Here is a 26,137-nt window from a genome sequence, read left to right as displayed (position 1 = left end):
ATTATCTAAGGACATACTCCTATAGCTTCACTGATGTAACTTTGGTTTCTCTGAGTAGCAAGAAAGGGGAGTCAGCTCATCTGTAGGAAATCCAATGTTGTCCAGTTATATATGCTCTGTTGTCTACAACTGGAAGAAAATAGAGATTTAAAAAAAAAAAAAAGAAAATAGAGGTGAGAAACCCAAGACTGAAGACCATCTATTTTCCCTTTAATGTTATAAAGCTTTTTGTACTTAGACTCAAATAGATTTAAAACAAGTCTAGGGAGAAAGGGGAGGACTGACCCACACCCACCTCCTCAGGAAGAACAGTGACCAAGTCCGCATGGGATGAGGATTCAGGGAGACAGGGACATAAAAGGATTCTTACTTTAGAGGAGCTTTTCTTCCTCAGTCCCCTTAATGAGCCCCACTGGCCATCCTGTGGAGCATGGTGAGGCCCTCCCGTAACAGCTGTTAGGGCTCTTGTGTGGTTGATTTTGACTGTGATTTCAAGCAAAAAGTTCTGCATTACAGGAGACAATGGTTCCTGTAACCCACCCCACCACCCACCCCAGCGCCTCAGACTGCACAACACGTACACAGCAGGAGTTTTTCATTCACTTCGCTGCTTTCGTTTTAATATAACTTTTGAATAGGTAATATATTTAAATGGTTCCCAAATGAAACAGCATGAAAGGTATACAGTGAAATGTTGAACTGTCTGCCCCCCATGTGTTCCATTTCCCCCTCCTCCAACTCGGTCCCAAGTAACCTCTTACATTATTTACATATGTATCCTTCCAGGGCTCCTTCAGGCAAATGTAAAAATACAAATATATATATTGCCCTGTTTTAAACCAAAAGTCACATATCATACACACCATACACACCACTCTTAACAGTTTATCTTGGGTCTCCCTGCCTATTGGGACATAGGGAAAAGCCCCCAGTTTCTACCTGGGGTCTGTCTATTGGTTTCAGGGAGATCATGAATTCCCAAAAATTAGCGCCAAAGTTTTGTGTTTATGTGCATGTGTCAATGTTACTTTAGGGTTTTTTTTAAGGTAACAATTTTAATTATTCATTTTAAATTATGTATTTTTTTCAGGCAGAGAGAAAAGTATAGGAAAATAATATAACAGGCACTCATGTACCCAGATTTATAGCTAAAATTTTCTTCCTTTTTTTTTAAAATAAAAGTTTACAGGTACGAGTAAAGCCATCTCACTCCATCTCATTTACCTCTCTCACCCTCTAGTGTTAATACTGTTTTGAAGTTAGTATGTGTCCTGGTCCCTGTTTTCATGCTTCCGTTATTTATTTATGTATGCAACCATAACAATATGTAGCATTGTTTCATGTGTTCTTAAAATTAACATATAAATGACACCTTACCCCATGTGTAAGATTTCCTCCAGAGCATACCTGTAAAAGTGGAATTGCTGGAGCACAGGGTATCTAAGTTAGGCTGTAAACGACAATAAACTCCCAATAACGATGGCTTAAATGAGTAAAAGTGTATTTCTCCCTCATGTAAAAAAAAAAAAAATCAGTCACAAGGTAAGCAGTCCAGGCCTTGGACAGAAGCTGGACCCAAGCACCAGTGTGGCCATGCCCAGGAAGGCTGCTCGGGCCTCTGCCCATCCACTGTCCAGGCAGTAGGGGCCCTGGATGAAGACGAAGATTCTAATCTCACCCACTGTACTTTCCATTTCTACAAGTTCTGTATGTTTGGTTTCGATTCTGCCTTGTCTTTTTACACACTTCTTATATTTTGGTTACCATCCTTTGTTCTGTCTGTTTGGTTATTTTTTAAATCCTTGTATTATGGATTTTTCTGGATTATTCTGTTCTCTCCAGTTCCAAGCCTCCCACGCACTATCTTGTCAGCTCCTTCTCACAGTGGACCGTCTTCTCATGTGTAGTGTTGATGGCAAACCATCTTCTGTTATCACTGTTTTTCTGTGGAACTCCATTCATTACCAGGTTTCAGAAACAATTTACAGAACTGTTTTTCAAATGTTTTTCTCACAGAAGCTTCCCCAGTCCAGGCCAAATCTTACATCACTTTCTCAGCTTCAAGATTCCCGTACCACGTGGAAATTATGAGTTCATACTACACTCATGGCAGGGCCTATCCGACTTGGGGTTTCTGTTGTTTATGAAGGCTTTTGTCTCTCCTGGAGCCCCTGGAAGAGAGCTCCTTACTGCTTCCCTGGCCTTAGAGCAGGGTCCTTCTACTCCCCCTCTTGTGGGGATTCCTTTTCTGGGGTCCTGAAATCAAGCAGGGTTTCAATTCCAGCTCATCTCCTCTCCTGCACCCAAGGCCATGCCTTCTGTCACCTTGTGGATATTTAAACCCTAGTCGCTGGTTGATGTCCTAGATCCAAACCAGGACAAGTGTAGCTCCTCAAACTCCCCTTTCTTTGTAGAAGGAAGGGGATCGACATTTGTTGCCAACTGTGCATTTTTTTATAGCAAGAGTCCATAGTTTTTAATCAGATTTTTTAAAAGGTTAACAATCGCTGCTTAAGTACAATATTCCAATATTTAAAATAGATTTTGAGGACCGTCATTCATTTAAAACAGAAGACAGGCTCACAAAAAAAACTTTATCAGACATTTCTTTCTGTAATGTAAATTCCTTTAATGCATTTAAAACACAGTTTGATTTATTTTTTTATTTTAAAGTTAAAAAAAAGTTTTATTGGGGGAGGTAGTTATGTTTGTTTGTTTTGATGGAATTACTGAGGATTGAACCCAGAACCTCGTACCTGCTAAACACACACTCTACCACTGAGCTATATCCTCCCCTCAACACTTTGACTTATAAGTTTTATTTATTTAACAAATCTTCAGAAATTGGAGAAAATGAGACTCACCAACACAAACAAATAGGTGACCCCTGGTAACATAGGGAACTTCATTTCCCCAACAGTTTTGCCCTTATGAGGGAACTGGCCAGTAACCAGTGGCCTGCTGCTCCAAGAGGGCAGATGGACAAATAACTCAGTTGAGGAGACCTGGTTGATAGAAGTGATTACACTGGATCCCAGCAAGGGAGTTGGGCTCTAGAAAGTCTACGGACAGGATCTCAAAAGATGCGGAGATCCTGCTAAGGGGCTTGGGGAAAGACCGAGTTGTTCAGCAGTATGTAAATGGTGTGGTTTCTCTTCTACAGATGAAAATGAATGTGAGCAAAACAATGGTGGCTGCAGTGAGATCTGTGTAAACCTCAAAAATTCATATCGATGTGAGTGTGGGGTTGGCCGTGTGCTAAGAAGTGATGGCAAGACGTGTGAAGGTGAGATGGGTAAGAGGGCTTCACATCAATAACCCCATCTAAGCCACTGGTTTATTCTTTGATGTTCATGAAACTGCCCAACGTTAGAAGAGAGAGCAGTTTGGCTGTGTAGAGGATCAACACAGGGGTTCATCGCCACTGAGGATGCTCCTGTTGCAGACAGAGTGCAGTGTAGATTTTGTCTGCAAGCTTTAGCAGGAGGGAGTTGTTGTATTTTGCAAGAGGCAGAGAGCCACACTGGGAAATAAAAATAGGGTATTCTGTGTTTCTCAAACTTTAGTGTGACCATGAATCATCTGGGATCTTGTTAAAATGCAGATTCTTATTCAGTAAGTCTGGGGTCAGGTGAAGAGACTGCATTTCTAAAAATCTTCTAGGTAAAGCCTATGCTGAGGATCCAAGGAGCACACTTGTACTACCAAGACAGTAGTAGAGGCAGGTGGAAGAACAAATTATTTACAGCAGTGTTTCTCCAACTTCCCTGCTGAGGAGAATCACCCGGGTGCTTTTAAAGCTGGCCCTTCCCAGGCCTGTCTCCTGGTGTCTCTGGTCAGTGGGTGGGAGAAACCTTACAGTTTGTGTTTTTACCAAGTTCCATAGGTGAGTCTTACCATCTTGGAAGTTTGGGAAACTGGTTTACATGAAGCCATTTTTTTTTTAACTTGTATGCTTTGGATTTACTGGGAGTAATCCATTTTTGGAGATAAGTAAACTTATCTATTTTTGATACTAGAAATGCTGTATACAATTTATATAATTAAGTAATAAAAAGTAATTTGTAATGTATGTCAAATAATTGAAGCAGAAATTATCTATTATTATGATAGAAAACTTAGATAATATCCTTCTCTAAGGCACATTTGCCCTTGCAAATTTTCCCAAAATTTCATCACTTCCACTTTAGTGAGTCTGAATCTGATGACACTGGGAGTTGAGGGATCCCCCCAAAATATCCTCCACTCTTTGCAGATTATATGATAAGATAAATGTACTTGAAATTTTATTGAATAAGGGTAATGTCCTGGATCCTCCTTAAATTTTATTTTATGCAATAATCTTCCCATATTTGCATATTAATGAAATGTTCCATGAGGAACATTTGTAATTATCCATGAGTATTATATTGGAAATATTGTAGTTAATCCTCATATAATTTTAAAACCTAATAATCATAACTGAAAAGTATTTTAGCAGAAGATTACATTCAAATAATTATACTTTAGGATTAAGATTTGTATTTGAAACCCTTAAATTTTATGTATAGTCCAAACATATTTGTTTCTTTAGCTAGTCGTTGGATGAGCATATCTTCTTTTTTTTTTTTAACATTTTTTATTGATTTATAATCATTTTACAATGTTGTGTCAAATTCCAGTGTTCAGCACAATTTTTCAGTCATTCATGGACATATACACACTCATTGTCACATTTTTTTCTCTGTGAATTATCATAACATTTTGTGCATATTTCCCTGTGCTATACAGTGTAATCTTGTTTATCTATTCTACAATTTTGAAATCCCAGTCTATCCCTTCCCACCCTCTACCCCCCTGGTAACCACAAGTCTGTATTCTCTGTCCATGAGTCTTTAGATTCCACATATGAGCGATCTCATATGGTATTTTTCTTTCTCTTTCTGGCTTACTTCACTTAGAATGACATTCTCTAGGAGCATCCATGTTGCTGCAAATGGCGTTATGTTGTCGGTTTTTATGGCTGAGTAGTATTCCATTGTATAAATATACCACCTCTTCTTTATCCAGTCACCTGTTGATGGACATTTAGGCTGTTTCCATGTTTTGGCTATTGTAAATAGTGCTGCTATGAACATTGGAGTGCAGGTGTCATCCTGAAGTAGATTTCCTTCTGGATACAAGCCCAGGAGTGGGATTCCTGGGTCATATGGTAAGTCTATTCCTAGTCTTTTGAGGAATCTCCACACTGTTTTCCATAGTGGCTGCACCAAACTGCATTCCCACCAGCAGTGTAGGAGGGTTCCCCTTTCTCCACAGCCTCTCCAGCATTTGTCATTTTTGGATTTTTGAATGACGGCCATTCTGACTGGTGTGAGGTTATACCTCATTGTAGTTTTGATTTGCATTTCTCTGATAATTAGTGATATTGAGCATTTTTTCATGTGCTTTTTGATCATTTGTATGTCTTCCTTGGAGAATTGCTTGTTTAGGTCTTCTGCCCATTTTTGGATTGGGTTATTTTTTTCTTATTGAGTCATATGAGCTGCTTATATATTTTGGAGATCAAGCCTTTGTCGGTTTCACTTGCAAAAATTTTCTCCCATTCCGTAGGTTTTCTTCTTGTTTTATTTCTGGTTTCCTTTGCTCTGCAGAAGCTTGTAAGTTTCATTAGGTCCCATTTGTTTATTCTTGCTTTTATTTCTTCTAGGAGAAAAGTTTTGAAATGTATGTCGATGTTTTGCCTATGTTTTCCTCTAGGAGGTTTATTGTATCTTGTCTTATGTTTAAGTCTTTAATCCATTTTGAGTTGATTTTTGTATATGGTGTAAGGGTGTGTTCTAGCTTCATTGTTTTACATGCTGCTGTCCAGTTTTCCCAACACCATTTGCTGAAGAGACTGTCTTTATTCCATTGTATATTCTTGCCTCCTTTGTCGAAGATTAGTTGACCAAAGGTTTGTGGGTTCATTTCTGGGCTCTCTATTCTGTTCCATTGGTCCATATGTCTGTTTTGGTACCAATACCATGCTGTCTTGATGACTGTAGCTCTATAGTATTGTCTGAAGTCTGGGAGAGTTATTCCTCCAGCCTCTTTCTTTCTCTTCAGTAATGCTTTAGCAATTCTAGGTCTTTGATGGTTCCATATAAGTTTTATTATTTGTTCTAGTTCTGTGAAATATGTCCTGGGTAATTGGATAGGGATTGCATTAAATCTGTAGATTGCCTTGGGCAGTGTGACCATTTTAACAATATTGATTCTTCCAATCCAAGAGCATGGAATATCTTTCCATTTTTTAAGTCTTCTTTAATTTCCTTCATCAATGGTTTATAGTTTTCTGTGTATAATTCTTTCACCTCCTTGGTTAGATTTATTCCCAGATATTTTATTACTTTGGGTGCTATTTTAAAGGGGATTGTTTCTTTACTTTCTTTTTCTGTTGATTTATTGTTAGTGTAAAGAAATGCAACTGATTTTTGAACATTAATTTTGTAACCTGCTACCTTGCTGAATTCTTCAATCAGCTCTAGTAGCTTTTGTGTGGACCTTTTAGGGTTTTCTATATATAGTAACATGTCATCAGCATATAATGACACTTTTACCTCTTCTTTTCCAATTTGGATCCCTTTTATTTCTTTCTCTTGCCTGATTGCTGTGGCTAGGACTTCCAGGACTATGTTGAATAGGAGTGGTGATAGTGGGCATCCTTGTCTTGTCCCAGATTTGAGTGGGAAGCTTTTGAGTTTTTCACTGTTGAGAACTATGCTGGCTGTAGGTTTGTCATATATAGCTTTTATTATGTTGAGATATGTTCCCTCTATACCCACTTTGGCGAGAGTTTTTATCATAAATGGGTGTTGAATTTTATCAAATGCTTTTTCTGCATCGATTGAGATGATCATGTGGTTTTTGTCCTTTCTCTTGTTGATGTGATGTATTACATTGATTGATTTGCGTATGTTGAGGTATCAGGGTGATGGTGGCTTCATAGAATGAGTTTGGGAGTATTCCCTCCTTTTCAGTCGTCTGGAAGAGTTTGAGAAGGACTGGTATGAGTTCTTCTTTGTATGTTTGGTAGAATTCCCCGGTGAAGCTGTCTGGTCCTGGACTTTTATTTGTAGGGAGGTTTTTAATTGCTATTTCTATTTCCTTTCTAGTGATCGGATTGTTCAAGTGTTCAGTTTCTTCTTGATTCAGTTTTGGTGGACAGTATGTTTCCAGAAACTTGTCCATCTCCTCTAGGTTATCCAGTTTGGTTCCATATAGTTTTTCATAATATTCTCGTATGATATTCTGTATTTCTATTTTGTTTGTTGTAATTTCTCCATTTTCCTTTCTTATTTTGCTAATTTGTGCTCTCTCTTTTTTCTTCTTTGTGAGTTTGGCCAGAGGTTTGTCGATCTTATTTACTTTTTCAAAAAACCAGCTTTTGGTTTGGTTGATTTTTTCTATGGTCTTGTTAATCTCTATTGTATTTAATTCCTCTCTGATCTTTATTATTTCCTTCCTTCTGCTGCTTTTTGGGGCTTTTTGTTGTTCTTTTTCTAATTGATTCAGGTGGTGGGTTAACTTGTTTATTTGAGATTGTTCTTCTTTTTTGAGGAAGGCCTGTATCGCTATAAACTTCCCTCTTAGCACTGCCTTTGCTGTGTCCCATAGGTTTTGAGTGGTTGTGCTTTCATTATCATTTGTCTCAAGGTATTTTTTAATTTCAGCTTTGATTTCCTCATTGATCCATTGTTTTTTCAATAACATTGTTTAATCTCCATGCTTTTCTTTTTTTCTCCTTTGTTTCTCTGTTGTTGATTTCCAGTTTCATGGCATTGTGGTCAGTAAAGATGCTTGAGATAATTTCTATCTTCTTAAATTTGTTGAGGTTTCTTTTGTGTCCAAGTACATGATCGATCCTGGAAAATGTTCCATGTGCACTTGAAAAGAATGTATATTCTATTTTTGGGGGGTGTAATGCTCTGAAAATATCCACCAAATCTAGTTTTTCTATTGTAGTATTTAATTTCTCTGTTGCCTTGTTTATTTTCTGTCTGGAAGATCTGTCTAGTGATGTTAATGCAGTGTTAAAATCTCCAACTATGATTGTATTCCCATCAATATCGCCCTTTATCTCTGTTAGTAATTCTTGTATGTACTTAGGTGCTCCTATATTGAGTGCATATATATTAACGAGTGTAATGTCTTCATCTTGTATCACTCCTTTAATCATTATAAAATATCCCTCTTTATCTTTCTTTATGGCCTTTGTTTTAAAGTCTATTTTGTCTGAAATCAGTACTGCAACATCTGCTTTTTTGGCTTTTCCATTTGCATGGAATTTCCTTTTCCATCCTTTCACTCTCAATCTATATGTGTCCTTCTCCCTAAAGTGGGTCTCTTGTATGCAGCATGTTGAAGGTTCTTGCTTTATTATCCAGTCTGCCACCCTATGTCTTTTGACTGGAGCATTTAGTCCATTAACATTTACAGTAATTAATGATAGATGTATGTTTATTGCCATTTTGAACTTATCTTTGCAGTTGAATTGGTATATCCTCTTTGTTCCTTTCTTCTTCCTTTTGTGGTTTGGTAATTTTCCTTTGTATTATCATGGATTTTATTTAATTTTTGTGACTCCCTTGTAAATTTTTGACTTGTGGTTACCCTTTTTTGTAAATCTATTAACCTATACCTGTTTTTATTAAACTGATAATAACATGATCTCAAACCCATCCTACTGTTAAAAAAATTTTAAAAAGAAAGAAAAAAAAATTCTATATTTCCCTGCCTCCCTCTCCCACTCTCAGTGATTTGTATGTCTTCTTTTATAATTTCGTGTTTTCTTTATTTGTAATTCATGAGTTATCACCTTTCCAGTTGTGAGTTTCTCATTTCTGTAGCCTCCTGCTGCTTTTCTATTTAGAATAGCCCTTTCAATATTTCTTTTAGCATGGGTTTAGTGTTGCCAAACTCCTGCGGCTTTTTTTTTGTCTGTGAAACTCTTTATTTCTCCTTCTATCCTAAAGGATAGCCTTGCTGGATAAAGTATCCTAGGCTGCATCTTTTTTTCATTCAGGGCTTTGAATATATCTTGCCACTCCCTTCTGGCCTGTAGTGTTTGTGTAGAAAAATCAGCTGAGAGCCTTATGGGGGTTCCCTTGTAATTCACTCTTTGCTTTTCTCTTGCTGCCTTTAGAATCATTTCTTTATCCTTGACTCTGGCCATCTTGATTATGATATGTCTTGGTGTGGGTCTATTTGGATTCTTCCTGTTTGGGACCCTCTGAGCTTCCTGTACTTGGATATCTGATTCCTTCTTTAAGTTTGGGAAGTTTTCAGTCATGATTTCTTCAAAAACCTTTTCAATCCCCTTTGATCCTTCGTCCCCTTCTGGGACCCCTATTATGTGAAGATTGGGACGCTTTATATTATCCCATAGGTCCCTTATGCTACTATCATTATTTTTTATTTGCTTATCTTGTAGTTCTTCTGAATGGGTGCTTTCTATTGCCCTGTCTTCTAGATCACTAATTCGTTCCTCTGCATTAACTAGTCGGCTTTGCACAGCTATTAGATCATTCCTCATCTCTGTCAATGAGTTTACCCATTCTGCTTGGCTCTTCTTTATAGCTTCAATTTCATTTTTGACATATTTTATCTCTCTAAGCACTATCTCTTTTAATTCCTTCAGCAATTTGATCACTCCTTTTTTGAAATCTTGATCTAGTAGGCTATCGATGTCTATTTCATTGATCTTTCTTTCAGGGGATTCCTCTTGTTCTTTTAATTGGGAAAGGTTTCTCTGCTTCTTCATCTTGCTCATACCTCTCTGGCACTGTGGTTTATGGAGTATCAGTTGTCTATTTTGGATCTTAAGGATTTTATCTATCTAAGGACTATTTATGAATAGAACTTAGAAAAAAGAAAGAAAGAAATAATAAGAGAGAGAGAGAGAAAGATTTTTAAAAGAAGGGAGAAAGAGGGTTTGAAAACAGTGTATAATGAATAATAGAAGAGCGAGTTGAAGCAGAGTATTAATCAGGTTGAGACGTCCTTTTAAAATCTTTAAAAAAAAAAAAAGAAAAAAAGGAGGTGGGGAGATGAATAGATGTATTTAAAGCCTGTGTCTAATCAATAACAGGATATCAAAACCCAAGAGAAATAGAAATGAATTAAGAAGTAAAAATTAAGAGAGTAATTGAAAATAGAACAGGTAAAGACAGATTTAAGAACAAAACAAAAAACAAAAAACAAAACAACAAAAAAAAAGGGGTTGTCGGTGTTCTCCTGGAGTCTGTGTGCTTTTAATGTTAAGTCCTTCTGTCTTCGTCCTGTTTTGGAAGCTCAGCTTGTTTTCAGAGGCCCTCCATTGGCGCCCTCTTCTGTGCTGCTCCCAGCACCCGTTGGCAAGCAGATCACGCCTCCTCCTAACACGGGGTCAGATGCAGCTCTCCTCTGCTGTGGGCGGGCGGGTCACTGCCCCTCCGGATGCCGCAGTCAGGTGTTGCAGACTGGCCAGGCAGGAGGGCGGGTCGTGCCCCCTCCCAGCACCTCGGTCTGGGGCTGTGTTCCTGCCCGACAGGCGGGGGGGGCCGCTCTCCCTCTGCCTGCGCCGCCTGCAGCTCCGCTGCTCTGTGCGGCTGCGCGCTCCGCGGGTGGGCTCGGGGAAGACTGAGGGGCAGCCTCGTCCCTGCTCCGAGCCAAGACCCAGCTCCTTGTTTGTCTTTGTGGAGCAAGTTCTCTGAGGGACCAGGATGGAAGGATCCCACCTGCCCCGGGCTGTAGGCCCGTCTCAGTCTGGCCCTTGAGGCTGTTGAGCCCTTCAGTGCGGATGCAGGTTTCGCCCCTGCCCCCGCCTGGGTGCTAAGCGCCAGAGAATATGGCGGCTGTGCCTGGGCCCCGCCTCTCTTTCCCTGAAAAGTTTCCGCGGGTTTTCAGAGATGGGGGTATGTACCCTTCCCCCGAGAGCACATCAACCTTGCTGTTTTATGGAGGGCCCAGGTTGTTCTGTCCTGAACACCCACAGCCCCGGCGCCCAGCCCCTTGCAGTCCCCCGGAGCTGCCTCCGTGCAGCCGCCCCCGTCCTCCGCCCGGCTTGTGCAGCCTGGCCCTGCCCGCCGCTGCCGACCCGCGTTTCAGGCTGGGTGTCGGGGGGACGCTCTGTGCCCGTTTAACTTAGTTCTGTCAGACAAGGGCTGCTCTGTACAGATCCGAGCCTCGGAGGCCTCCGTCCCGCTGGCCTCTCGGCTGGAGAGGGGAGACCCAGCAAGCGAGCGCCAGTCCTCCTTTGCCGCTCCCTCCCCGCGGGACCCGTCCCGCGCTGCTTTGCCTTTTGTTCTTTCTTTTTTCCTTTTCTCCTACCAGATTTTTGGCGTCTTTATCTTTTGAAGAGGGCGATGTTCTGTCGGAGTTCCGCAGGTGCTCTGGTTGGCTGAGTGAGTCTGTAGATGTGGATCTTGGTGTATTTGTGGGAGAGGGTGACTTACAAGCGTCCTTCTACTCCGCCATCTTGCCTCCGCTCAGCATATCTTCTTTTTTAAAACAAAAAGCTCTTTTTAATTTTTAAGTAGTTTTTATTGTTCTGTTTTGTTATGAAAGAGTTATGTTCATAGAAGAAAATACAGAGGAGTAAAAGAAAGGTAAATAAACGACCCACAATCCCACATGCCAGATCTATCCATTCTAAACATTTTGGTATATTCTCATAAGAGACTTAAAATCCTTCAAGCCAACTAAGAATTTCAGTTTATTTTGTGCTTTGCAGTTTTAGACCTGGAAATATCCTCAGTGAACATTTGGTCCAACCCCTTCCTTTTACATATATTGAAATTGAGACCCAGAGAAATTAAATGACTTAAAGAAGATCATTTTTAAGGAAAAAAATCCTATTAATGTTGATTTTAACATCTTATAGCATATTTTTATGCTTTCTTCTACACCATCATATATCATTTTCAGCTATTTCAAAAACCTATAGGTTAATGAAAAAGAATGAAAACGAACATACGTATGTATGTATATGCATGATTGTGACATTGTGCTGTACACCAGAAATTGACACATTGTAACTGACTGTACTTCATTTTTTTAAATTTCTAATTAAAAAATAAAGTTTATCCAATATATTATCCAAAATAAATAAATAAATAGCACACCAAAAAAACCCTATAGGAATCCTTTTATCCTTTTTAACTATACAGACTTATTAACAAGTGATAGCCTAATCTCTCTTAAATTTTGCAAAGATTAATTCATTGCAAATTTAACCTCTCTCTGTGCTTCACAAAAATTGATTCATCCCAAGTTAACTCACTAATGTTCCAAAGAAAAAATAGTTTTTACTATTATTGAACTGAGAGTTATAGCTATAACTGGAAATTGGCTCACATCTTTCCATGAGCATCTTAAATGACTTGAAACCATTCCCTTTTATTATTTTACCCCTACAGCAGGGACCAGCAAACTTTTTCTGCATAGATCAAACAGTAGATATTTTAGGCTTTGTGGACCATATAGAATCTGTTGAAACTACTCAACTCTGCCTTTGTAGTGAGAAAGCAACCATAGATAATAGGTAAATAAATGGGTGTGACTATGTGCCAATAAAACTTTATTTACAACATGTAGCAGGCCACCATTTGATGACCCATGATCGAGAAGATAATATCCAGAGTCCACAAAGGTCATTATTTTTCCTCTGTTCACTGTGATATTATGTGGTAGTCTCTTCATTTTTCAATGGAATATTTTTTTCTTTTTGCCCATTTGATTGAGTATGCTTTTTGAAAATGCAAAACTTTAAAAAAGAAAGCTTAAAAAAAAAACTACCTCATAAAAGGATTGTCACAAAGAGATCAGTAGAATGAAATCTCTTAGTGTTTTGTCCAGGTCTCATTTTTACAGTGATCTGTCAGCCCAAGAAACATATTTCCAGTGCTGTTAGTCCTAGAGATTTGAGGAGAGGGGCTGGTGATCCAACCAGTTGGCAACAACTCTGATTGCTGGTGATCCAACCAGTTGGCAACAACTCTGATTAACTCTGATCCATTTAGGTGCTCCAGTTGAATTTATGTTCTGTCAGTCCCTTTTACATCAGTAATAGTCTATAAAATTTCATATTGGGTGGATTAAATGTTACCTCAATTAAGAAATGACTTTCAAAATTTGTAGATACTGACAGGCATATGCAGAATAGATAAACAAGATTACACTGTATACCACAGGGAAATACATACAAGATCTTGTGGTAGCTCACAGTGAAAAAAAAATGTGACAATGAATATATGTATGTTCATGTATAACTGAAAAATTGTGCTCTACACTGGAATTTGACACACTGTAAAATGACTCTAACTCAATAAAAAAAATGGAAAAAAAAAAAGGAAAGAAAGAAAAAGAAATGACTTTCAGGTCTTCCTTCCCACAATTGTGGTCTAACCATCAGAAAAACAGACCAGTCCAGAGGGAAGGGCATTCTGCAAAATGACCAGCTTCAGTGGTTAGAGCTGTGCATGTTGGAAGATTGCTCTATGTAGCTATAACTTTTAATAAGCTTTGGTCTGGCCTTACCCACCTGTCTCAGTGACGGAGTGGGGTGCCAGTAATACTGTGATAAGTCAAGTATAATGGCTGATGCACAGGACCATCCAAGAAACAGAATTCTTGGGGAAGAGGGCTGCCAGTTCATCCCTTTTCTTCTGTTTTTTATTGCAGACATTGAAGGATGCCACAACAACAATGGCGGCTGCAGCCATTCTTGCCTGATGTCTGAGACGGGCTATCAGTGTGAATGTCCCCGGGGCCTGGTGCTGTCTGAGGATAACCACACTTGCCAAGGTAGTATATGGACTGGCTCAACTTCAGCTCTGACCCCCTGAATCTCCCTGCCTTTCTCACCCAAGTGTGTCAGGATTCTCATCTTTTAGAAAACCAGCTCTTTCAGCAGTGTGTATTCACCCTGAAATCATTTAAAAATTGTGGTTAAAAATATATGTATATAAAATGTATCATCTAAACCAATTTTAAGTGTGTATTTCAGCAGTGATAAGTATATTCACATTGTTGTGCAACAGATCCCTGGAACTTTTTCATCTTGTAAGACTGAAACTCTATACCCATCAAAACAGCTACTCCTCGTTCCCCCTTCCCCGCCCAGCCCCTGGCAACCACCATTCTACTTTCTGATTCTATGACATCAACTGCTTTAGATACTTCATATCAGTGGACTCCTACAGCATTTGTCTTTTTGTGACTTAACATATTTTACTTAACAGATTATCTACAGGGTTCATCCACATGATAGTACATGACAGGATTTCCCTTTCTAAAGCTATTCCACCGTGTGTATTTACCCCATTTTGTTTATCCCTTCATCCATTGATGGCCAGGGTTGCTTCCACCTCTTGGCTATTGTCAGCAATGCTCCTATGAACATAGGTGTGCAAATATCTCTTTGAGATCCTGCTTTCAATTCTTTTGAATCTATACCCAGAAACAGGATTGCTGAATCATATGTCTTCCTTAGCTTTTTATCTTTTTTTTTCCCCTCTAATTTCTAGTATTAGTTGTATAACAAATACTTCATTTAGATGCAATTCTTCTCTTTTCTAACAGATAATTGGGTTATGAAAAGTTGAAAGCCCTAAGGACTTCCCCTTACACTTACAATGTGATCATCAACAATCCTCTGAGAACTATTTTCTGGAAAACTAGTTATCTATGTCCAGAGAATTCATTCTTTCATCCAGCAAATATTTAATGAGCACCTATCTCTGATTTCTTTATACTATGCCATACTAATGATATGCCCTCACATGTTGATATTGCCCTCACAGATGGTCTGACAGTACCCAGAAGTACTCCTTTTAGGGTACTGGTAGAGTCTGGAGAAGTGAACGCTAGAAAAGCAATCTTTTTATATTAAATTAAAGTAAAATTTATAGTCAGAGTTTATGTTTACTGAGCAATGCAAGGACAATTTGGAACTCTTCCCCAAGTGCACTAACACTGTTTTTATTACCTCTGTTTTATGAGGCAGTAATTAATGGTAAAGTCAAAGCAGTAGCATTCTGTAATTTAATCCTATATCAAAGCAATCCTTTTCATGTATTGCCAATAAACTGTGTTTGTGCTAAAAGTGCATCCTTTAGGTGTTTCAGTGCATGGAGTTTTGCCAGCCATGCTTTGAAGTAAATGTTTGTTGAATTGAAACCTGAACACAATATTTTTTCTTTCGGGAAACAGTATAGTATTTGAGGAGCATTATTTGACCCCAACCTTGGGAGTTAGGAGTCCAGGTTTTATTCACCAATTTGTTTTCAGTCTCAGAGATTCCCCTGAGGTTAGAGCAAAAAGCTCAAGTTGCGAGAGGGTGAAGTTATTTCTCCTAGAAGCCTCCTTCCCCTTCTCCCAATTTTGCTCTCCTGGCTCTAACAGCAGCCCCTCTTCCCACAGTCCCTGTGATGTGCAAGTCAAACACCATAGAAGTGAGCATCCCCAGAGACCTGGTCGGCGGCCTGGAGCTCTTCCTGACCAACACCTCCTGCAGGGGAGTGTCCAATGGCACCCATGTCAACATCCTCTTCTCCCTCAAGACATGTGGCACAGTGGTTGATGTAGGTTCTTCCTGGAGGACCGTTGGCGAATGACTGAATCCAATTATTTGGGAGGTTGTTGACAGAGGTGTGCAGTGTGGCTTGTGTCATTGGTGAAATATTTCCACGTGAAAGAACAGCTCAAAAAATCCCATACTGTACATTTAACAAATGTATTATTGAGTATCTGCTGTGGTCCCGGCTCTGTGAGGACAGCGAGTTAAGAAAAATTCTGCTATTTCCGCTCTCAAATAGTACCATCTCTCCGTACATGTAGACATTTTCCTGAGTGCAGCAGCATTGGTACCAGTGGGTTGGCTGTGTCTCTGACCAAATATTTTACTCAGAGAAAGCGACTGATATAGATGATGGTTCATTTATGAGGTAGCAAACGAGTTCAAGGAGTTTCTGAGTTCAGGGGGTAGTAAAAAGTTTGTACCTTCATCCAAGAATCTGTGCACAGCCCTGTGTTAGGGAGTCTGCAGGATATGTGAAATAGGATTCCTGACTTTTAAAAGGAACGTAAACAGTAGTATTGAGATGACAACATACGCAAAATATAAATGAGAGTGATACAGTTGACAGGTGGTACAGGAGTTCAGAAAGGGACAAACACTGGAGCAGTCAAGACGACTGGGACCTGAACTGGGGCAGAGTGTGGTTATACAGGCAGAGAGGAAAAGAAAGGGCATTTCACATGGAAAACAAGTGAGCAAGTCTCAGAGATGGGAATTTTTGAGGTTTATGCTGAGTGAATGGGCAACGCAGCCTGACTGGGAAAGGATTCACAGTGGGAAAGGAAACTGGAAATGTAGATGGAGGGAGATCATGTTTCCAAAGATCTGCCTTGTGTGCTCGGGTGAGATGTTTGGGCTTTATCCCATAGTAATGGGATTCAGCAGGCACTGTCAGAATGAAATCAGAATAGGCAAGTTGGATAGAAAAAAAGAGGACCTGGACCCAGGAGATCAGTGCAGAGGCCCTTGCGACCAAATAAATGTTTATTTATTGAATCCAACTTAGAGAAAATCAGAGAGACCTAATTAGACTTGGGGTGAGACATGCGGAAGATAGTCAAGGACAAGGCATCACTTTAGGCATATTGTTTATCCTATCTGTGGATAATCAAATGGAAACGCCCGAAGAGTTTCTAGTACCCAGGAGGCGTACATGCGACAGCTGAAGTCTGTGTGTGGATGAGTTCAGCACAAGGTCATGCTGCAGCACGATCACCAGGTCTAGGATTCCAGAAAAAAATGATCTACAGGAGCTGTTCTTTTGTAAAATATCAGAGCTTTGAATTTGCTGATTCTGCATAGCTCCGGTTTTATGACTAATCCTCCAAAGGAATGTGTGGGTTGACCATGAAGTGGTATGTAAAACTCTTAACAGTCAAAACATCTTACTGAAAAGAGGAGAAGCAATTAAAAAAAAAAAAAAAAAAAAAGAGCTTCCAGATTCAGCAACCCAATCTCTAATGTGTTTTAATATAAAGAGAAATTTAGAGAATGTTTCTATCAAAAAAAGGGGCGGGGGGGCCTCAATTCTGCAGAAATAAACAGGGACTCTTTTTCCTCTCCTGCTCCTGGCCTGGATCAGGTAGTGAATGACAAGATCGTGGCTAGCAACCTCGTGACAGGTCTACCCAAGCCGACCCCAGGGAGCAGCGGCGACATCATCATCCGAACCAGCAAACTGCTGATCCCAGTGACCTGTGAGTTCCCTCGCCTCTACACCATTTCCGAGGGCTACGTGCCTAATCTTCGCAACACCCCGCTGGAAATCATGAGCCGCAATCACGGCATCTTTCCGTTCACTCTGGAGATCTTCAAGGACAATGAGTTCGAAGAGCCTTACCGGGAGGCTCTGCCCACCCTCAAGCTTCGTGACTCGCTCTACTTCGGCATTGAGCCGCTGGTGCACGTGAATGGCTTGGAAAGCCTAGTGGAGAGCTGCTTTGCCACCCCCACGTCCAAGATCGACGAGATCCTGAAGTACTACCTCATCCGGGATGGGTAAGTAGGCTGCTTGACCCATAGTCCCTAGTTCACAGCCAACGTCTAGGCGCGCATGCGTCCTCAGTCCTTTCCTGAACCCACATCGCACTCACTCTTAAGCGCTCTTGATTGGTTCAGAAACCCTTTATTGACTTTTGGTGGTAAAAACTGGTGAGGGAAAGGGGAGTCAACTCCAAGGGGTCTATCTCGTATGAGTGACTAGATGTCCTTAGCTAAGACGAAAGGACATAGAGAAGCAGATTCGTTATGAAAATATTGAATATTATCATTTCCAATAGTAATGTATTGTAAATGCCCGCAGGAGACATAGGAAGAGAAGTTCAGTGGGCGGTTGGAAATGCATATCAGACCCAGGAACGAGATCGACTGGAGACAAAAGGCGAAGAATCACCCCGTTTATAGTGGAAACTATAGGCTTGATTAACCTGCCCAAAGAGAGGGTGAGAAATGGGTGCCGAGTAGGGGCTGAGAAATGCAAGAGGATGAGGAAGTGGAAGCTGCAAATGTAGACCCATCTTGGAAGAAGTTTGGTGGTGAAGGAGAGTACAGATACTTTAGTAGTTTTAGGAGAGGAAAGACCTAGTGAAATTTGTTTTTGCTGGCTTGTTTTATCCAAAGGAGGTTTCCTGATTTCCTGAGGATGCTTTGCATGTCTCTGTGTATCATTGGATGCCTAGCAGTTACCACACCCACTGCTTACATTCCCAGGAAAATTATACTCACACCCCAAACTCACAGCAGTATCTCATCAGCTTCTTCCTCACTCTCAGCATCACATGGGACATATCTCAGGCAGGGTCAGGACCTGCGGCTTAAGGGAAATGGTCTACTAAGAGTGCCCCAGCTGTGCCCCAGTTTCATGCCCTTTGCTGATTGGCCTAATAGACTCTGCTTTGCTTTTAGCACCCGGGATCTCTCACCACAGGCAGCCTTCACCTGCTGCTATCAAACCTCCTGCACAATGATCTTCAACCCTTGATGCACAGTAGGATGAACTGAGAAGCTTTTTGAAAAGTAGCAATATCCCAGCCTCATTCTCTCTAGTCCACTCTTACTGTCGTAATTCATTATCTTTCACCTGGACAGATAAAATGCTTCTTAACACAGCCCCCTAAATCCCAGCTTTCAAGTCTCAGCTCCACAGAGCCCTGGGTACCTGGTCAAAAGGGGGCGGGGAGGAAAGATATATATAGTCAGATCCCTGCTGAAAGTCTTTTGATGGCTCTTGATTTCCTTTGGTTAGTAAATTTAACTGTTTACCAGCAGGAATACTTCTAGCCTCAGACTCCTGTAGCCTCCTTAGCTTGTTTTCAGGGTCTGGAAAGTGCATCATTCTCAGCTGCTTTGGGTGGCCAAGAGTAGGTCTCATGGGGGCTGTAGCCTTTCGGATTTCTTGCCGTCTTAAAGTGATCCCCACAAAGTTTTAAGATTAAAAGTAGAAACATCAGTTTTGGTTTGTTTTGTTTTTAGTCACATAATTAGTGCTAAGAAGATTAGGGAATGGATTTTTTTTTTTGGTGGGGGAATGGATTTTGTTTTCTTTTTTTTTTTACAGCTTTATTGGAGTCCTATTTGCATACAGTAAGTATACATATTTAAAGTGTACAGTTTGGTAAGTTCTGACGTATACACTTGTGAAGCCATCACTACAATCAAGATAGTGAATATTTCTCTTACCCCGAGGGTTTTCTCTTGCCCCTCGTATTTACTTTTTTTTAAACATTTTTTTTGAGTTATAATCATTTTACAATGTTGTATCAAATTCCAGTGTAGAGCACAGTTTTTCAGTTATACATGAACATACATATATTCATTATCACATTTTTTTTTTGCTGTGAGCTACCACAAGATCTTGTATATATTTCCCTATGCTATACAGTATAATCTTGTTTATCTATTCTACATTTTGAAATCCCAGTCTGTCCCTTCCCACTCCCCACCCTCCTGGCAACCACAAGTTTGTATTCTATGTCTATGAGTCTGTTTCTGTTTTGTATTTATGTTTGTTTTTTAGAGTCCACATGTGAGTGATCTCATATGGTATTTTTCTTTCTCTTTATGGCTTACTTCACTTAGAATGACATTCTCCAGGAACATCCATGTTGCTGTAAATGGTGTTATGTTGTCAGTTTTTATGGCTGAATAGTATTCCATTGTATAAATATACCACATCTTCATTATCCAGTCATCTGTTGATGGACACATATTTACTTTTTGCAAAAGTAAATGTATAGTCTCAACTTTAACTGGGAAAACATGTAACCTGCAATCTGAGTAAAACTTGTGAAGCTTATTTATATATTCATTATTCAGATCCTCAGGACTATATATACTTTTATTTTAAGCAGTTCTAAGAAGCTGTGCCATTTAATTTTCTAGCCCTTATCCATACAAAACAGAAAAGAAAGATGCTATGGAAGATATTAAAATGGCTGAAAGCATAGGCAGAACTTAAAAACACAGCTGTGTAGACCTGTGTATACTACTCAAGGCAAATAGTCCCATCTCTCATGCAATATTGGCTAGTGCAGTATTGGCTAGTACAATAATAGTGCATTTGAGATAATCCCTCTAGATAGAATCTAACTCTCAGCTTGGCTCAATGTACCTCACCCTCTGACCTCTACCTTCTCCAGTTTCTGCTCCTGCCAGAGGGAACTATGGGCAATCCCCAAATCCTGTTGTTCCCTACCCCCTCCTGACTCTGCACCTACTGTTTCCACTGCCCGAAATCTTCTCCTTTTCCTCCTGTCTGATTCTTACTGGTCCTTCAAGATTCAGTGGGGTTTATTTCCTCCACAAACCCTTCCCTGATTCCTTCTGACCTGAACTAGAAACCTTCCTTCCTTCTTCCTCGTCAATGCCTAGCCTACAGTAAAGGTCATTAAATAGCTGTCAAATGAATAGTTACCATAATACTAATTTGGAGCTAGCTCAGAGCCCTAAAATAGTATAACTAGTAAAATACTATATACTAATATTTTACTATAGTAATACTAGTATATTTATACTAGTAAAATACTAGTCTAAATAGTAAAACAGTTTACTTATATTTATAAATTGTTTGATTATTCATTGTCCTCAACTTAAACTTAAATCAGATTGGCTTCCCCTGACATTTAACATATCTGATTCACCTCCCTCTAGTTTTAGTCAGCATATGCTCTGAGAATAAAAATAATTTAATGAAAACCTAATAAGCAAAATAGAGTTAGAAAGTTTATATCTACAAAAAGAAGCACATTACATTCCAAAATCCAACAGTGGACAACTTTGGGTAATTAGTTATTTTGAATTATCCTGTACCATTGTTACTTTAATTTTTTTGATTAATTTTTTTCTTTCCCCATTTTTTTAAATTGGAATATAGTTGATTTACAATGTTGTATTAGTTTCCGATGTATAGCATAGTGATTCAGTTATACATATATATATACACATATTCTTTTTTATATTCTTGTTTATTACAGATTACTACAAGCCATTGAATATAGTTCCCTGTACTATACAGTAGGACCTTGTTGTTTATCTATTCTGTACATAGTAGTTTGTATCTGCTAATCCCAAACTCCCAATTTATCCCTCCTTCCCCCTTTCCTGCCCCACGTCCCCCTGCACTGTAACCATAAGTTTGTTTTCTATGCCTGTGTGAGTCTCCTTGAATTTTGTAAATAAGTCGGTTTGTGTTGGGTTTTCTTTTTTTTTTTTAGATTTCACATATAAGTGATATCATACGCTATTTGTCTTTCTCTGATTGATTTACTTCACTTAGTATGATAATCTCTAGGTCCATCCATGTTGCTGCTACTGACATTATTTTATTCTTTTTCATGACTGAGTAGTATTCCTTTGTGTGTGTGTATGTGTGAATGTGTGTGTGTATATATATATATCTCTCACAACTTCTCTATCCAGTCGTCTGTTGATGGATGTTTAGGTTGCTTCCATGTCTTGGCTATTATAAAAAGTGCTGCTATGAACATTGGGGTGCATGTATCTTTTCGAATTAGGATTTTCTCTAGATAAATTCCCAAGAGTGGGATTGCTGGATCATATGGTATCTCTATTTTTAGTTTTTTAAGGAACCTCCTTACTGTTCTCCATGGTAGCTGCACCAAACTACATTCCCATCAACAATACAGGAGGATTCCTTTTTTTCCACACCCTCTCCAGCATTTGTTATTTGTAGACTTTTTGAGAATGGCCATTCTGACCAGTGTGAGGTGATACCTTATTCTCTAACACCGCATACAAAAATAAACTCAAAATGGATTAAAGACCTAAATGTAAGAGCGGATACTATAAAACTCCTAGAGGAAAACATAGTCAGAACACTCTTTGACATAAATCACAGCAATATTTTTTTGGATCCATCTCCTAGAGTAATGGAAATAAGAACAAAAAATAAACAAATGAGATCTAATTAAACCTAAAAGCTTTTACACAACAAAGAAAACCATAAACAAAACAAAAAGACAACCTATAGAATGGGAGAATATATCTGCAAACAATACAACTGACAAGGGATTAATTTAGAAAATATACAAGCAGCTCACACAGCTCAATATCAAAAACACAAACAACCCAATCAAAAAATGAGCAGAAGATCTAAATAGACATTTCTCCAAAGAAGACATACAGATGGCCAACAGATACATGAAAAGTGCTCAACATCGGTAATTATTTGAGAAATGCATTGTTACTTTCTTTTAGCCCATGAATGTGGAGTTGACAAACTAGCATTGTTTTCTTGCAGCAAACACCAAATCAAGAGCCAGAATTTGTCTTGGATTCTACTTTGTAATGTGTTACCCTGCAACAACTCTTTCTGCCACATTTTCTCTTGAAAAAAAGAAAATTGTATTTTTAGAGGAATTGAAAATGCTAAGGCACTTAGATGAAAAGGGTTCATTTAATATCGTGTTACAATTGTTATCATAGATACTGGACTGTAAACTTGACGTCACAGACTGTTCACCTCTATCATCTCTGCTGCACCCAACAGAGTGTGTCACCCAGATTAGATGTGCAGTGGGTATTTATCAGAGAACATACACAGAAGATGGTATACACTCATTTAACCTCAGGAAAATGAAAATGTGTACATAAATACAAGACATAACAGAAACAGTGCTACATGTTGATATCCTCTTCAGTTCAGGGAAAAATGTACCAGTGGAAATACAAGTCAAGATGGCTTATTTTTAAATAATATTATTTGCTTTTTCAACTGCACTGAAACAGCAATTAGCAATGAACTAGAAAGTGGTCTGTAAGCATGTGGAGCAAGTATCCAGTTTTATAGGCTTTTATATCTGATCCCCATTTTTTTACTGGCCTGGTAGACAGAAACTGTTAGGTTATCCATAATAAAGAAATACAGTCAGGGAAAAAAGTTCCTTTAGAATTCAAAATGGAAACAATAATACATGGGTGAGCCCTGACCTTTAGCAGAAATGGTTCATCAATACTAAACCGTGGCCTCAGAATGGAGAATCCGTAACAGTTCTTTCCCCCAGCTAACCCTGAGGTGAACCTAGGAAGTTCACTTTAAGCAATAGACCTGAGATTAAAACCCCAAAGCCCTATCAAACTACAATGTAGCATTAAATTTGAGGAACGAGGAATTAAAACATTTTTGGAGGACATGACTTTTTCCCAATAGATCCAGTTATTCTCTAAGAAACAGATCTTTGATGTACAAACTGGGACTTGCTCACCTTTGGAGCTTCTTCAGGGCCGAATGCCTATTAGGTGTCTGATAAATACTATGAAATCTATTTAAAGGAAAGCCTTCTCAAATCAATAATAAGGTATAGGAATGTAGAATTCCTGTAATATTATTACAAATGAAAATACAGCCTTACAAAGATACCTTTATTTCAAAAGATATCTTTGAAACAAATGTTTTCACTGTTGCTAACACTTCAATACATTGCCTTAACAGGAGGTCCTTGAGCCCAGTTTGTGGGTACAGCCAATGAGAGATGGGACAGACAGCGTTAATGAGCAGGGCTATGTCTGAGGATGCCTTCACAGAGAGGGAATTTCATTTTTCCTTCATTCTCAAAAATCTTGAGTGCAACTCAGTCTCCTCCACCCAGATTGCCTCTCCTTGGACTGACATGTTGGACTGGATTGTTTTTCCACCTCTGTTTAAACAATCAAGTCTTACGTACTATCCTGTCCCACTTCCAGCTGTGTTTCAGATGACTCAGTAAAGCAGTACACATCACGAGATCACCTAGCAAAGCACTTCCAGGTCCCCGTCTTCAAGTTTGTGGGCAAAGACCACAAGGTGAGCTGAACACTTTTACCTTGGAATCCCTCCCCTCCCCAGCCCCCCATCAACCTGAGCCTTCCTTCTTGGTGTCGCAATTTGTTGACATTCTACGAGCCCACAGTTAAGATCTGCATCACCTCTATGAAAAATACTGTAAAACTGCCATCTGGAAGCTTAACACCTTCATGAATGTCGCAGTTATTTGCCCCCCTGCCAAAAAAAAAAAACTGTATTTGTTCAAAGAAAGTGATTATATGTAAAATATATGATTTTATTTATTATAATGTAAAATCCTTGTGAGCAGATGAGGTTGAAAAAACCTGTGTAGTGGTCATGTGGCAAAGGATATGGAAAGAGAATTCACAGAAAAGACAAACAGTGAAATGTTCAGTGAAAATAGTCTAAGATGCCAATTAAAACAATTATAAGACTATTTTATATGTATCAGATGTGCAAAACTGTGAATCCCAATACTTGCAAGGCTCTAAAGAGAAGTATATAGTGGCAGATAAATTGGTACACTTTCTGGAACGTTGTCTAACAATACATAATAACCATAAAATCATTATAGTCTTTTATCTAAAAATTCCAATTCTGACAGCTTCTCAAAAACGAACAAAAGAAAAACAAGCTTTGTTGACCGTGTTATGAGAGAGGTGCAAACAGTATAGCAATTAATGCAGTATTAAGGAGTTCATATAGAATGAAATATAGAAAAAGGAGAGATGAAAAAACTACTGCCATAAAAGTTGAATATGATACATTTTTAATAGATATACATGGATAGAGGCTGTAAGAGGCTACATGTAGTATGTTACAGTGGAAATTTTTTTGCCTTAGTAGCCTTGTTGAACCACTTAACAAAAGGAAGCATAAGAAACCAACAATCTTTTCCACACTTTCATGTCCTGTCCAGCTACATCACTGTTCTAGAACAGCTGCTAACCATGATGGCTAACCATGATCTCCATCCTCAACTAGGCAAAAGAACGTGTTATTTTCCACAGAAGTGCATGGGAGCCCACATCATGCCCAAACCTTGCTGTGCAGAACAAAGATATTAACATTACTAGATGTTGTCTTCACAAAGGTCTCTCCTGCCCCCATGCAAAGGCAGTGGTTATGGACGTAGGGTTTTAAATCGCCCCTGTGATTCAGTGTGTTTGCCACGTTACTAAATGCGTGAATTGGGGCAAGTTCCTTAACCTCTCTAAGTCTCACTTTTCTCATCTGCGGAATGAAGATGGTAACATCTACCTCGAAGGATGGTTGTCTAGATGAAATGAGATAATGCTTGTGAAGTGTTGGGTACAATGTCTGGCTTCTCGGAAATGCCCCACATGTGGCAGCTGTTAGCACCATTTTTGCCCGTTATCATTATGCTCTTTCCAGGAAGTGTTCCTGCACTGCCGGGTCCTTGTCTGCGGGATGCTGGACGAGCGTTCCCGCTGTGCCCAGGGCTGCCACCGGCGAGTGCGTCGTGAGGCAGTAGGAGAGGATGCCGCAGGTTTACAGAGCCAAACACTGACAGGTGGCCCCATCAGCATCGACTGGGAGGACTAGGACCACCCAACACCGGAGTCCTGCTTTGGGCTGCCCATCTCTTTGGATTTCTCTCCATGCCCTCTGAGAACATCGGTTGACACCCTAGAACATTGCGCTGCTTTAAACCTCATACTGTGGGTTTAGACAAACTCCCAGAACCAACTCTGACTCCGGCCCACTGGGATGGTAAAGGTCACTGCTGAGTGACCTGTCCTGGGTGGGGCTTTCATCCTCAAAAGCTGTGCTGTGCACCCAGAAAGCAGCTCGCCCATAGCCCCCCGATTTCTTCCCTGCAATAAAACACCTAGTATAGGATGCACTAAAATCAGAAGTTGGTTATAATATTTCAAATTAGGAACTTAAAAAAATTAAACAGTTGCTTGAAATTATGACTTAAATACACTCCAACTCCTTAAATATGTAAACAATCATTATACCCTGAAATTTCCATTCAAATACAGAATAGTCATAGGGGATTTGGAAGTTTATCAATATAAGTGTGTACTATTTGGTTTTTCTCTTGCGCAGTATTTTCTTCTGGGGTTTTTATATTAAGTGAACTATTTTCAATTAATAAATGTTATTAAATTTATTAACGTGCATTTAAGTGTTTCAATGGCTGAACTGTAGACAAAATGAAAATGTGGTACTACATGCCCTGCTGTTTGGCATTCTGTGCCCTCAGATTGATAAGACAATAGAAAAGGGTATAAAATTATACCATCCTC

General features: G+C 39.4%; 1 protein-coding gene across 2 annotated transcripts in view; it reads left to right on the top strand.

The window, feature by feature from the left end:
- The window catches only part of OIT3 (oncoprotein induced transcript 3), a 31,903-nt gene extending 5,892 nt beyond the window's left edge, over positions 1–26,011 (top strand). The window contains exons 4-9 of one of the 2 annotated variants that reach the window (XM_031682283.2): positions 3,164–3,286; positions 13,684–13,806; positions 15,424–15,584; positions 17,163–17,578; positions 23,780–23,879; positions 25,257–26,011. In XM_031682283.2, coding sequence (XP_031538143.1) covers positions 3,164–3,286; positions 13,684–13,806; positions 15,424–15,584; positions 17,163–17,578; positions 23,780–23,879; positions 25,257–25,427 — 1,094 coding nt within the window. In that variant the 3' untranslated portion in view covers positions 25,428–26,011. Of the gene's footprint in view, positions 1–3,163; positions 3,287–13,683; positions 13,807–15,423; positions 15,589–17,162; positions 17,579–23,779; positions 23,880–25,256 lie in introns of both variants that reach the window. The other variant, XM_072971336.1, reaches the window with a different exon arrangement.
- Positions 26,012–26,137: the final 126 nt, after the last annotated feature.

The sequence above is a fragment of the Vicugna pacos genome, chromosome 11 (genome assembly GCF_048564905.1).
Source record: "Vicugna pacos chromosome 11, VicPac4, whole genome shotgun sequence".
Classification (NCBI taxonomy): Eukaryota; Metazoa; Chordata; class Mammalia; order Artiodactyla; family Camelidae; genus Vicugna; species Vicugna pacos.
Note: the sequence above shows the minus strand (reverse complement) of the source record. Positions and strands in the feature narration are given on the sequence as shown.